We start from the raw sequence: 11703 nt of genomic DNA on the forward strand, positions 1-11703 counted from the left end.
TGTAGGACAGGAACTGCCCTCAAGCCTTCACAGTCAATGTCCCCGTCCAAGCCAGCACATCCTGACCCACTCCCCTTGAGAGGGGATGGTGAGAGGGGCTGCAGGTGGGCTATAAGAGTTTCCTGTATCCCTTGTGAATGAGCCACTTGGTGACTAAATGGCAGGATGGGCCTGGCTGGGCTATGCCGGGTCAGCTGCTGTCTGGGCATCAGGAGGAAGGCACCCACTGCCCGGGGAACAGCTCCCTGCTGGCAGAGCAGGGAGGGTGCTCAGGGACACTCACGCTGCTCCCTGTATGAGTGGCTCATGTTTGTCCCCACATCTGAGAGTGAGTCTGGCCTCTGCACAGGGACTCGGGGTCCAGTGAATTGGGCAGAGTGGTTTGGCACAGGCTGCAGCAAGGACAGACCCAGGTGCTGCCTGAGGTGCAGGGTGGATTCGCGGGGTGGCCGGCAGAGGGCAGCAGAAGGCTGGCCGCCCCTGAGGGAGGGGAAGCCAGGTGGGTGGCTCTGATGGCTCCTCCCCAGCCTCAGTTTCCCCACTTGTGAATGGGAGAGGTGGGCCTTGTGATGTCCAGTGTCTGGGGGGCACATAGAGGGCGCACCCTAACCTGAATTGTAGACCTGCCGGTGGGGGAGGGGTGGGGGGTCCTGCAGCACCCCACCCCCTCCCAGCTCCTTGGTGTAGGAGGAGGGGCAGCCGGGGCAGGTGGGTGGGGCACAATCCCCCACCCACGACACCCACCCCACCCTGCAGCCTCAGGACACTTCTTTCTCACTGGTCAGCATGTGTGGCTGGGTCAGGGCAGGAAGTCACTGGCAGGTCTTTCCCACGAGCCACTGCCAAGGGGGAGGGAAACTTCCTGCCTCCACCTGCCACCCACCGCCAGCTGGGGCAGCGACCAGTTTGTGCCCCAGCCCAGGGGCTTGGCCTGCTGGGGCCCCTGTCAGTGCCACCCAGAGGCTCACCACCAGCCTCCTTTCTCCTCCTCCGCCCACCCACCCCGCCACAAGGGGCTCCCCCTGGCTGCAGCAACATCCTCCGTGTCCCCTCGCTGCCCATGCGAGACCAGCCGGCAGCCAAGGGGAACCCCACGTCACAAAACAGGTCCTATCACACTCGGGAAGCCCCTGCAGCCTGAACGAAATCCCAAGGCCTCTGAGACAGTGCACCTTCGGTCTCCAGCTGGGTTTCTGACCTCAGCCCTGCTCCCACCCACCTTGGCCTTTCGGGGGTCAGGGAAGGCTCTCCGATGCAGGGCCCTTTAGCAGGGGCTGAAGGAAGCCCCGGGGAGCAGGCAGAGCCTGGTGGGGGAGGGCGTCTCAGGCAGAGGGAGGGGAGAGGCCTTGAGATGGTCCCATCAGGACGAGGAGGCCTGAGTGGGCGGGACGGCAGGGGGAGAGCAGATACAGGGGGCCCTGCGCCATCAGACTCGGCACACGCTGTTCTTGTCCTTTGTTTCTTTATTGACCGAGGCCTCCTGCCTGAGGGGACTGCAGGCTGCAAAAAGCCCAACAACTTGGCTCGCTGGTCACAGTCTCCCAGGGCCCCGCACCGGTCTGCACACAGGGGCTCCAGCGCTGTGGACGGAGAAGGGGGACGTGCCTGCACATCTGAGGCAGGCGAACTCAGTTACAGAGGAGGTGTGGGGGACCCAGGTTTTGCCTCCAGCAACTGCAGGGTGGCATGTCCTCAGCACTGAGGGCCCTGCCTCCAGCCTCTCTCAGCCCCACATCCAGAGAAAGACTGATGCCACCCCCCGAGCAAGATTTGAGCAAGCTGGAGAGGCAGGTCCTCAGCAGCCTCTTATCTTTGATTAACTAGCAACACCCACCCCCGTTGCTCCCTCCCTGCCCTCACCTGCACCCCCAATGCCTGCTCCAATGCCCACCACCCTCCTCCTCCAGCCAGCCTGCCCAGACCACCCACTCCCCCATGAGCCTTGCTTCCTGGGCTCCAACCCCAGACTCCAAGTTAGCCTGAGGGTTGCCATGGGGGGCCGGATGCCTGGTGGTTTGATTTCAACACCCAGCCTTTCACCCACAGCCCTGGCTCCCAACCACCTTCCCCCACCTCCTGTCGTGGGCGGGCTGGAGCTCAGGACTGGAACCAGCCCTGGAGGTCCTGGTAGACCTGGCTGCGGGGCAGATGGGGGTAACGGGCACAGATGGCGCAGAAGCGCTCCCGCCAGTCTTCGACCAGCCGCACGCGGAGCCGGTCTCGCCAGGCAAAGTAGCGCCGATAGGAGCTCTCGTTCATGCCGGTGAGGAAGGCGGCCAGCTCGCGGGCTGAGCCGAAGTCGTCCACGTGCACGAAGGCATCCGGCGGCACGAAGGCCTCATAGGTGGCCCGCGGGGGCCCCAGCACCACGGGCACGGCCCCAGCCGCCAGCGCGTTGCGCCACAACTTCTCTGTGATGTAGTCCCGGTGCTGGGAGTTCTCGAAGGACAGGTAGAAGCGGTACCGCGACACCGTGGGCAGCAGGCAGCTGGCGCACAGCGGTCGCCTGTTGGCGCGGCCGAACACGTCCACCTGCAGGTGAGGCGCCAGCTGCCGATACAGCTGCACGCGCCGCTGCCGCTCCCGGAAGTTGCTGACCACCCAGGCGGCCACCCTGTCCTTGGGCGGCAGGGGTGGCGCGGGCCCCTCTCGGGGCTCCAGGCGGCCGTAGGGCACAAAGATGTCAGAGTCACGCCGGTAACTCAGCACCCAGTTGAAGATGCCGCGGAAGTCACTGAGGCCATGGCTGTTGCTGGGTGACTCCATGGAGGCCCACACCCAGGGCTGCCCGCGTGGCCGTTCGGCCAGGGGCAGGCGGATCCGCCCGTCCCGTAGCTCGCGGTGGTGGAAGACCACGGCGTCGGCGGTGGCCAGCAGGCTGCGGTTGGTGCTCAGGTGGCAGCGGGCCACGCCGTAGCTGGTACAGGTGTTGCTGGGCAGCTCCGGGGGCGGGTAGGTGAAGGGCCAGTGCCAGATGAGGATGGTGAGTGTGGGCTGGGGCATCGGGGCTCCCCCAGGGGAGGATTGGAGTAGCCACAGGAGCCAAAGGGCCATGAGCAGGGCCACCCCGGCCAGGCTCACCAAGGCCCGAAGCCTCTGGGTGGGGCCGTGCCATGCGAAAAGAGGCTGTCTCCTCGGGCTCAACCACAAGCCCCATCCTCCCAGTTCGGGGTTCCCTAAGGACCAGACACTCACCGCCATTATTCATCCACAGCTCCCAGAATCTGTCACCCAAGAAACCCCAGGTTCTCAAATCACAGCAGCCACTGGGCAGAGGCGCCCTGAATCACAGCGGCACCCCGTGCTCGGCCCCACCTGGAAGCGCTCTCCTTTCATCTGCCTGAGATGAGGGAAACCAGGGTCCCTTCCCCCTCCTGCCCCGCCCTGCCCCCCGCCCTGGAGGTGAGCTTTGGCATCAACCACCCTTCTCACCTTGCCTCCCTCTAGTCCTCTGGCTGCAGGGGTCCTCCGGTTACAGGAGGGGCGCCAGGCCAGGGCCCAGCCTGTGCTGCCCACCCCTGCCAGCTCTGAGGAGGCCCGGAGACGACCTTCTGTGCAGGCACAGGAGGCAGGAGCAGGAGGGGGCCCTCTTGGCCTCCTGAGCCGAGGCAGCCTCCTCCCCAGAAGGGCACCCCAGAGTCACTGCCTGCCACCCAGGCTAGCGCCACCCCCTGCCACACTGGCATTTCTCACTTCCCTTGCTCACCTCTGCCCCGTTCCGCTGTGGGCTCCCAGACCCTGCAGCCACAGACCTGCTGTGCTCAGCTCTTTGCCAGGAGGCTGAGGTTTCTCCAGTTGATTCTTATTGGGCCACCCCACCCCACCCAACCCCACCCCTGCCTCCTCTAGGACACCTTATCCCAGAACCCAGATTCTCAGAAGAGGGGTCCGTCGGGGGTCCTAAGAGAGTCTGTCCACACGAGGCCCCAGCACATGCCCACAGTGGGCAGATGCCAGGCTGGGCTGGCCCCGGAGTGGACTATAGGCCACCACACCTTCTCTCCCCGCCCAAGGACGTGTGTCCGTAGAAGCCCCTGGCTGTGGGTGGGCCCTGGCTCCTGGCCAAGCAGAAGGAACGTGGGGTGGGAGGGCTGCCCTTGGGGGCTCCAGGTCTCTTCCTCCAGCCCCCACAGCCCAGGATGGGGGTGGGGAAGGGAGGGCTTTCCAGGCTGGAAGGAGAAGGCGTCGTTGTGTCTCTGACGGGGACGGGCAGGGGGCTGGCACCCGCTCCAGGAAAAGGAAGGCTGATGTCCAGAGTCCCTCTCCTCCCCGGCCTCCAGCCAGCCCGGGGGCCCTGACCTGGAGGTCCAGTTCCTTCCCCTTTTGCTCTGGTTCCTCTGAACTGGAGATGCAGCAAGCCAGCACGGCCAGACTTCCCCGAACTCCAGCCCTCACCCCACTCTTAGCTGAGGTGGTGCCTCTCAGCTTCCTTCACCCCAGCCGGATCCTTGCTTGGTCCTGGACGTGGTGCATGCGGCAAGGCTCCTCCCTCATGCTCAGCATCCTGGAGGCCTCAGGCTGCTCAGGTTCTTGGGGGCTGTGAACCGGGGGTTGTGTAAGGAAGAGCAATCAGGAACCGTTGCCCAGTCTGCCACCTCGTGCCATCCTGAGGGCCTCCCACTGCCCCACCATCCCTGTCCTGCTGCATGCTCGGGTCGCAGGGCTGCTGGCCTCCCCCAGCTCTTGTCCCCAGTGAGGACCAGACTGCCATCGGGGTGGAACCAGGGAGCTGGCAGCAGACCCACTGGGGGGGCAGAGGCAAGTCCAGGAGAGGGGGCCAGTTTGGCCCCTCTGGGGCTCCCCACCCCCTGCATAACCACCAAGCTGTGGTGGGGCCTTGTGCAATATCGAGGGAGGGGAGGGAGGGCTGTGGGTGCTGTCAGAAACCATGAGGCAGGCCCAAGGTGTGTGTGCAAAAGCTGGGCCTGGCATCCCAGGGCCTGGCCCGAGCAGGTGGCTGCCACCATCCCCTGCCCTTCCGGCTGCCCAAATATTTAAGGAGAGGACCACGGTGGCACTGGGTCTTTTGCCCGACCCTGGCATCTGTTCCTGGGCAGGGCCACCCCAGGAGAGAAACACCCTGGCTAATGGCCTCGCTTCAGTGCACCCCTTCTCCCCATAGCAGGCACCCTGTGGGCGGTGGTGGGCATGCAGGAAGGAGCTGGTCCTGCCACAGCCTGCCAGCCACATGGCTTCTGGCTGCCAGCACCTTTGCCCTTCCTGTTTGCACTGCCAGGCTGGCCGGGGTGCTTACCACAGGCCTCACCCTTACCCGTGCCCAGATCCCTTCCTGGGAGGATTCAAAAGAGCCTCTCCCACCCTTGGCCCTGGTCTGCTGCTCCCCCGCCAGCCCGCCAGCTCACATTGGCAGCCACCACGCCCATCGTGGGAACCTGCCAGCGGGAAACAGGGCTCCGAGGTTTGGTGCAGAAATGGGTCAGAATGAGAGCCGCTCAGAAGAAGAGCAGGTGAGAGAGCGTGACTCAAAGAGAAAGCAGGGCCTCATCCTGCTGACTCCCCCCAGGCCTCGGAACTCGCCAGGCCGCGGGGCAGGCATCTGACTCCAGCTCCACTGCTCTCGAGCACCTCGGAATCAGGTGCACACTGTCACCCTCCCAGCTGAGCCCCAAACCAGCTCCGGGGCCAGCCCCTTGGTGGGCACCTATTGAAGAAGCGGCCACCAGCGGGGCATGCCCCCAACAGAGGGCCGGCCAGTAGCCTGTGGATTGCCACCCCCTCACAGACAACAGCAGCCAGGGCAGTGGCAGAGCACCCAGCCCGAGGGGCACCCCAGGGAGAGAAGGGCAGAGTCTAACTGCCGGCCCACTTGTCCCAAGGAAGGGCTGGCCTGAGCAGGGCAGAGTCCAGACCTGGGCCCAGAAGGCCCCCTGGTGGCCGAGCTCCAAGCCACCTGACTCCAAGGGAGTGAAGGCAGCAGAGAAGAGCCAACACACACTTTATGCTCAACAAGAGGTGGGGTGGGGGGTAGTCAGGGAACCCCCTGGAAAGGTGGGGACACACAGGCTGGCAGGTGGCTAAGGGGGTCCCCGGGGGGGGTGCAGCCAGGGCATCAGAAGTGGGTGCCAGTTGCCAGCCGCAGCAGGCAGCAAGAGGGGCCGTCCCTCTGTCCTGAGTTGCAGACGCTGCCCTGGACCATCTAGAGGTGCGGCTGCGGTCCAGGGCTGGGCAGACCCCTCCCTCTACGCCTTCCCTGCCCACCCAGGCTGGGGAGCCGCCCCGTCCTCGTCCAGGAGCAGCTCCAGGATATCCCGGGGGCTCCTCCAGGAACCTGTGCTCCGCACTGGAGTTTGGTTCATCCCTTTCTGTTCTGCTCGGAGAACCGAGACCCACTCCTCTGAGCCGTGCACCTGGGGGAGGGGGTGCAGCTGGGGCACTTGGAATCTGGACCAGTCCAGCCAGCTAACCGGGCTGGCGGGAGAGTGGGTCTCAACTGAGTGGGAGGATGTCACCTCCTGGGGTCTGCTGCTGGGGACGTTCCCACTTCCTAAGGTCTTGTCGAGGGGACCACACCACCTTTCTGTGCCAAGCGTGGTCCCACGCCATGATCTTGCGGGGTGGGGGCATCTCCAGATGGATAGGTGTCACCTCACGGTCTATGCTGGGGTTTGGCGGTGTACCCATCTGTCACCTATACTTTGGGAGGACACTAGGCTGGGGAAGCTTGCTAAGGAGCTGACGCACAGGCGGGCTCAGCGGTCTGGCGGGGTCTGGCCAGAGGGCAGAGGCAAGATCAGCCTTTTGCCCCAGGAAAGGTCCTCATGGGCAGGGTCCCTGGGGCAGGGACAGGACCAGCAGCCTGGGGCTCTGAGGCTGCAGGGGCAGCAGAGGAGAGTAATGGGCCCACGGTCGGCGTCTCCAGAGTCCCTGTGGAGCCAGGGCCTCCATGGCCCTAAGCCCTGGACCCAGGGCAGCCCACTGCACCCCGGGGCCTGTGGGAGGAAGGGTGGTTGTAGGAGATTGGATGAAAGCGGGGGCTGGCTCTGTGTGAGCTAGCCTGGGGCCAACGGAAGAGAACAAGCCAGGTGAGGCGTGGAGTGCTGACTGCTCAGGGCCCTGTGCCAAGTAAGTGGGCCGAGGGAGGCCCCACCGCCTGGAGGACCCCTGCCACCTACCCCTCCTTCCTTGGCCCGGCCTTGCCGGCTCCTATCTCGTTGCAGTTTCCCTGGAAGGGGGACCCTCCTCACTGGGGCCCTGGGGAATGGGCAGCGAGGACTCTGGGGACCGGTTGGGGACCCACAAGAACGTAGAGAGGATGCGGTGCATGGGGAACATGTGTGTGGCTGCTCTCTGCCCAGGTCAGGCCAGCAGGAGGGGGGACAGGCAAGAGTGGTGGCCCCAGGAATGGACCCCAGAGCTCCACGGGAACCTCCCGGTGCTTTGTCTACAGGGTCCAGCCAGCGAGACAGATTGCCCTGGGCCAGACCCAGCTTGGTGCCAGGCTGCCTCTGCTCTGGAGTGAGGAGTTAACCTCTCTGCCCCCCACTTCTCTCTGTGGATCTCTCCCCTAATGCAGATTAAACGACAGCGGACAGGCAACCCTAATCACCCTGCCCTCATCCCACACGGGCGCCCAGCTCCCTGTACTCGCCTCTCCCATCTCCCATACCAGTGCACAGAAGGGAAACTGAGGCCCCCAGCTGAGGGCCAGCCCAAGGCCACAGCCTGGGAGTCAGGGTGGGGGACTTCCCAGCCTGGGTGGGCTCTAGCCCCAGGATCATACTGCTTTAGGACAAGCCATTAGCTCCAAGTGGGGCGACCCCATCTCCCCCAGCCCAGCCCACTGGCCTCTCTTCAGGAACCCACCTGTCCTAAACAGGCCCTGTCTTCCCCTTTGAGGGCTGTCTCCATCCATCCAGGAGGCAGAAGTCCAGTATTCTCCGGACCCCCGGGCCCAGGAACCACTGAGGGGCTTCTGAACCCAACCCTTCCGCCGTCTCCAGCCTTGGTGGGGCAGACAGGGCCGATCCCTCCACCCCATCTGCACCAACCCCACTGCTGCCTGGGCCCCAGAAACCCCTCTCCCCGGCCCAGACTCAGCACCTCTGACGACACAGTGTGGCCGCTCTGGGCCTTCAGCTGAAGGTCACCCTCCCCGTCTCCCTGCCTCCTTGCTCCTGGGGGTGGGGCTTGCGGTGGGCCGAGACCCAGCTCCTGACATCCCGGGTTGCCCCTGGGCCCAGCCTGGTGTACCGCTGTCCAGGCATCAGGAGCAAGGAACCCGCTGCCCGGGGAACGGCTCCCTGCAGGCACAGCAGGCAGGGTGCTCGGGGAGACTCAGGCTGCCCCCTGTATGAGTGGCTCATGTTTGTCCCCACGTCTGAGAGTGAGTCTGGCCTCTGCACAGGGACTCGGGGTCCAGTGAATTGGGCAGAGTGGTTTGGCACAGGCTGCAGCAAGGACAGACCCAGGTGCTGCCTGAGGTGCAGGGTGGATTCGCGGGGTGGCCGGCAGAGGGCAGCAGAAGGCTGGCCGCCCCTGAGGGAGGGGAAGCCAGGTGGGTGGCACTGATGGCTCCTCCCCAGCCTCAGTTTCCCCACTTGTGAATGGGAGAGGTGGGCCTTGTGATGTCCAGTGTCTGGGGGGCACATAGAGGGCGCACCCTAACCTGAATTGTAGACCTGCCGGTGGGGGAGGGGTGGGGGGTCCTGCAGCACCCCACCCCCTCCCAGCTCCTTGGTGTAGGAGGAGGGGCAGCCGGGGCAGGTGGGTGGGGCACAATCCCCCACCCACGACACCCACCCCACCTTGCAGCCTCAGGACACTATTTCTCACTGGTCAACACGTGTGGCTGGGTCAGGGCAGGAAGTCACTGGCAGGTCTTTCCCACGAGCCACTGCCAAGGGGGAGGGAAACTTCCTGCCTCCACCTGCCACCCACCGCCAGCTGGGGCAGCGACCAGTCTGTGCCCCAGCCCAGGGGCTTGGCCTGTTGGGGCCCCTGTCAGTGCCACCCAGAGGCTCACCACCAGCCTCCTTTCTCCTCCTCCGCCCACCCACCCCGCCACAAGGGGCTCCCCTGGCTGCAACAGCATCCTCTGTTTCCATTGCTGCCCACGTGCAACCAGCTGGCAGTTAAGGGGAACCCCACGTCACAAAACAGATCCTATCACACCCGGGAAGCCCCTGCAGCCTGAACGAAATCCCAGGGCCTCTGAGATGGTGCAGCTTCGGTCCCCAGCTGGGTTTCTGACCTCAGCCCTGCTCCCACCCACCTTGGCCATTCAGGGGTCAAGAAAGGCTCTGCGAAGCAGGGCCCTTTAGCAGGAGCTGAAGGAAGCCCCGGGCAGCAGGCAGAGCCTGGTGGGGGAGGGCGTCTCAGGCAGAGGGAGGGGAGAGGCCTTGAGATGGTCCCATCAGGACGAGGAGGCCTGAGTGGGCGGGACGGCAGGGGGAGAGCAGATACAGGGGGCCCTGCGCCATCAGACTCGGCACACGCTGTTCTTGTCCTTTGTTTCTTTATTGACCGAGGCCTCCTGCCTGAGGGGACTGCAGGCTGCAAAAAGCCCAACAACTTGGCTCGCTGGTCACAGTCTCCCAGGGCCCCGCACCGGTCTGCACACAGGGGCTCCAGCGCTGTGGACGGAGAAGGGGGACGTGCCTGCACATCTGAGGCAGGCGAACTCAGTTACAGAGGAGGTGTGGGGGACCCAGGTTTTGCCTCCAGCAACTGCAGGGTGGCATGTCCTCAGCACTGAGGGCCCTGCCTCCAGCCTCTCTCAGCCCCACATCCAGAGAAAGACTGATGCCACCCCCCGAGCAAGATTTGAGCAAGCTGGAGAGGCAGGTCCTCAGCAGCCTCTTATCTTTGATTAACTAGCAACACCCACCCCCGTTGCTCCCTCCCTGCCCTCACCTGCACCCCCAATGCCTGCTCCAATGCCCACCACCCTCCTCCTCCAGCCAGCCTGCCCAGACCACCCACTCCCCCATGAGCCTTGCTTCCTGGGCTCCAACCCCAGACTCCAAGTTAGCCTGAGGGTTGCCATGGGGGGCCGGATGCCTGGTGGTTTGATTTCAACACCCAGCCTTTCACCCACAGCCCTGGCTCCCAACCACCTTCCCCCACCTCCTGTCGTGGGCGGGCTGGAGCTCAGGACTGGAACCAGCCCTGGAGGTCCTGGTAGACCTGGCTGCGGGGCAGATGGGGGTAACGGGCACAGATGGCGCAGAAGCGCTCCCGCCAGTCTTCGACCAGCCGCACGCGGAGCCGGTCTCGCCAGGCAAAGTAGCGCCGATAGGAGCTCTCGTTCATGCCGGTGAGGAAGGCGGCCAGCTCGCGGGCTGAGCCGAAGTCGTCCACGTGCACGAAGGCATCCGGCGGCACGAAGGCCTCATAGGTGGCCCGCGGGGGCCCCAGCACCACGGGCACGGCCCCAGCCGCCAGCGCGTTGCGCCACAACTTCTCTGTGATGTAGTCCCGGTGCTGGGAGTTCTCGAAGGACAGGTAGAAGCGGTACCGCGACACCGTGGGCAGCAGGCAGCTGGCGCACAGCGGTCGCCTGTTGGCGCGGCCGAACACGTCCACCTGCAGGTGAGGCGCCAGCTGCCGATACAGCTGCACGCGCCGCTGCCGCTCCCGGAAGTTGCTGACCACCCAGGCGGCCACCCTGTCCTTGGGCGGCAGGGGTGGCGCGGGCCCCTCTCGGGGCTCCAGGCGGCCGTAGGGCACAAAGATGTCAGAGTCACGCCGGTAACTCAGCACCCAGTTGAAGATGCCGCGGAAGTCACTGAGGCCATGGCTGTTGCTGGGTGACTCCATGGAGGCCCACACCCAGGGCTGCCCGCGTGGCCGTTCGGCCAGGGGCAGGCGGATCCGCCCGTCCCGTAGCTCGCGGTGGTGGAAGACCACGGCGTCGGCGGTGGCCAGCAGGCTGCGGTTGGTGCTCAGGTGGCAGCGGGCCACGCCGTAGCTGGTACAGGTGTTGCTGGGCAGCTCCGGGGGCGGGTAGGTGAAGGGCCAGTGCCAGATGAGGATGGTGAGTGTGGGCTGGGGCATCGGGGCTCCCCCAGGGGAGGATTGGAGTAGCCACAGGAGCCAAAGGGCCATGAGCAGGGCCACCCCGGCCAGGCTCACCAAGGCCCGAAGCCTCTGGGTGGGGCCGTGCCATGCGAAAAGAGGCTGTCTCCTCGGGCTCAACCACAAGCCCCATCCTCCCAGTTCGGGGTTCCCTAAGGACCAGACACTCACCGCCATTATTCATCCACAGCTCCCAGAATCTGTCACCCAAGAAACCCCAGGTTCTCAAATCACAGCAGCCACTGGGCAGAGGCGCCCTGAATCACAGCGGCACCCCGTGCTCGGCCCCACCTGGAAGCGCTCTCCTTTCATCTGCCTGAGATGAGGGAAACCAGGGTCCCTTCCCCCTCCTGCCCCGCCCTGCCCCCCCGCCCTGGAGGTGAGCTTTGGCATCAACCACCCTTCTCACCTTGCCTCCCTCTAGTCCTCTGGCTGCAGGGGTCCTCCGGTTACAGGAGGGGCGCCAGGCCAGGGCCCAGCCTGTGCTGCCCACCCCTGCCGGCTCTGAGGAGGCCCGGAGACGACCTTCTGTGCAGGCACAGGAGGCAGGAGCAGGAGGGGGCCCTCTTGGCCTCCTGAGCCGAGGCAGCCTCCTCCCCAGAAGGGCACCCCAGAGTCACTGCCTGCCACCCAGGCTAGCGCCACCCCCTGCCACACTGGCATATC

At 65.1% G+C, this 11703-nt stretch overlaps 2 protein-coding genes across 3 annotated transcripts; both read right to left on the bottom strand.

The window, feature by feature from the left end:
- Window positions 1-1445: 1445 nt before the first annotated feature.
- On the bottom strand, window positions 1446-5163 carry FUT7 (fucosyltransferase 7). 2 transcript variants are annotated; one of them, XM_023629423.2, is made up of 3 exons: window positions 3433-3616; window positions 2074-3340; window positions 1446-1580 (listed from the first exon to the last, which is right to left on the bottom strand). In XM_023629423.2, the coding sequence occupies exon 2, from the start codon at window positions 3199-3201 to the stop codon at window positions 2098-2100; it is 1104 nt and encodes a 367-aa protein (XP_023485191.1). In that variant the 5' UTR covers window positions 3202-3340; window positions 3433-3616; the 3' UTR covers window positions 1446-1580; window positions 2074-2097. The 2 variants fall into 2 exon arrangements, with proteins under 2 accessions (XP_023485191.1, XP_070107213.1); XM_070251112.1 differs by having other exon boundaries at window positions 2074-5163.
- Window positions 5164-9458: 4295 nt separating this feature from the next.
- LOC138920765 (alpha-(1,3)-fucosyltransferase 7-like) lies at window positions 9459-11642 on the bottom strand. Its single transcript, XM_070251234.1, has 3 exons — window positions 11447-11642; window positions 10087-11353; window positions 9459-9593 (listed from the first exon to the last, which is right to left on the bottom strand). The coding sequence occupies exon 2, from the start codon at window positions 11212-11214 to the stop codon at window positions 10111-10113; it is 1104 nt and encodes a 367-aa protein (XP_070107335.1). The 5' UTR covers window positions 11215-11353; window positions 11447-11642; the 3' UTR covers window positions 9459-9593; window positions 10087-10110.
- Between the last annotated feature and the right edge of the window lie 61 nt (window positions 11643-11703).

Source organism: Equus caballus, chromosome 25, assembly GCF_041296265.1.
Source record: "Equus caballus isolate H_3958 breed thoroughbred chromosome 25, TB-T2T, whole genome shotgun sequence".
Lineage (NCBI taxonomy): Eukaryota > Metazoa > Chordata > Mammalia > Perissodactyla > Equidae > Equus > Equus caballus.

What these genes read in the sequence shown, in the direction of transcription:
- FUT7 (XM_070251112.1), bottom strand. Translation starts at nt 3,201, where the DNA reads ATGGCGGTGAGTGTCTGGTCCTTAGGGAACCCCGAACTGGGAGGATGG.
- LOC138920765 (XM_070251234.1), bottom strand. Translation starts at nt 11,214, where the DNA reads ATGGCGGTGAGTGTCTGGTCCTTAGGGAACCCCGAACTGGGAGGATGG.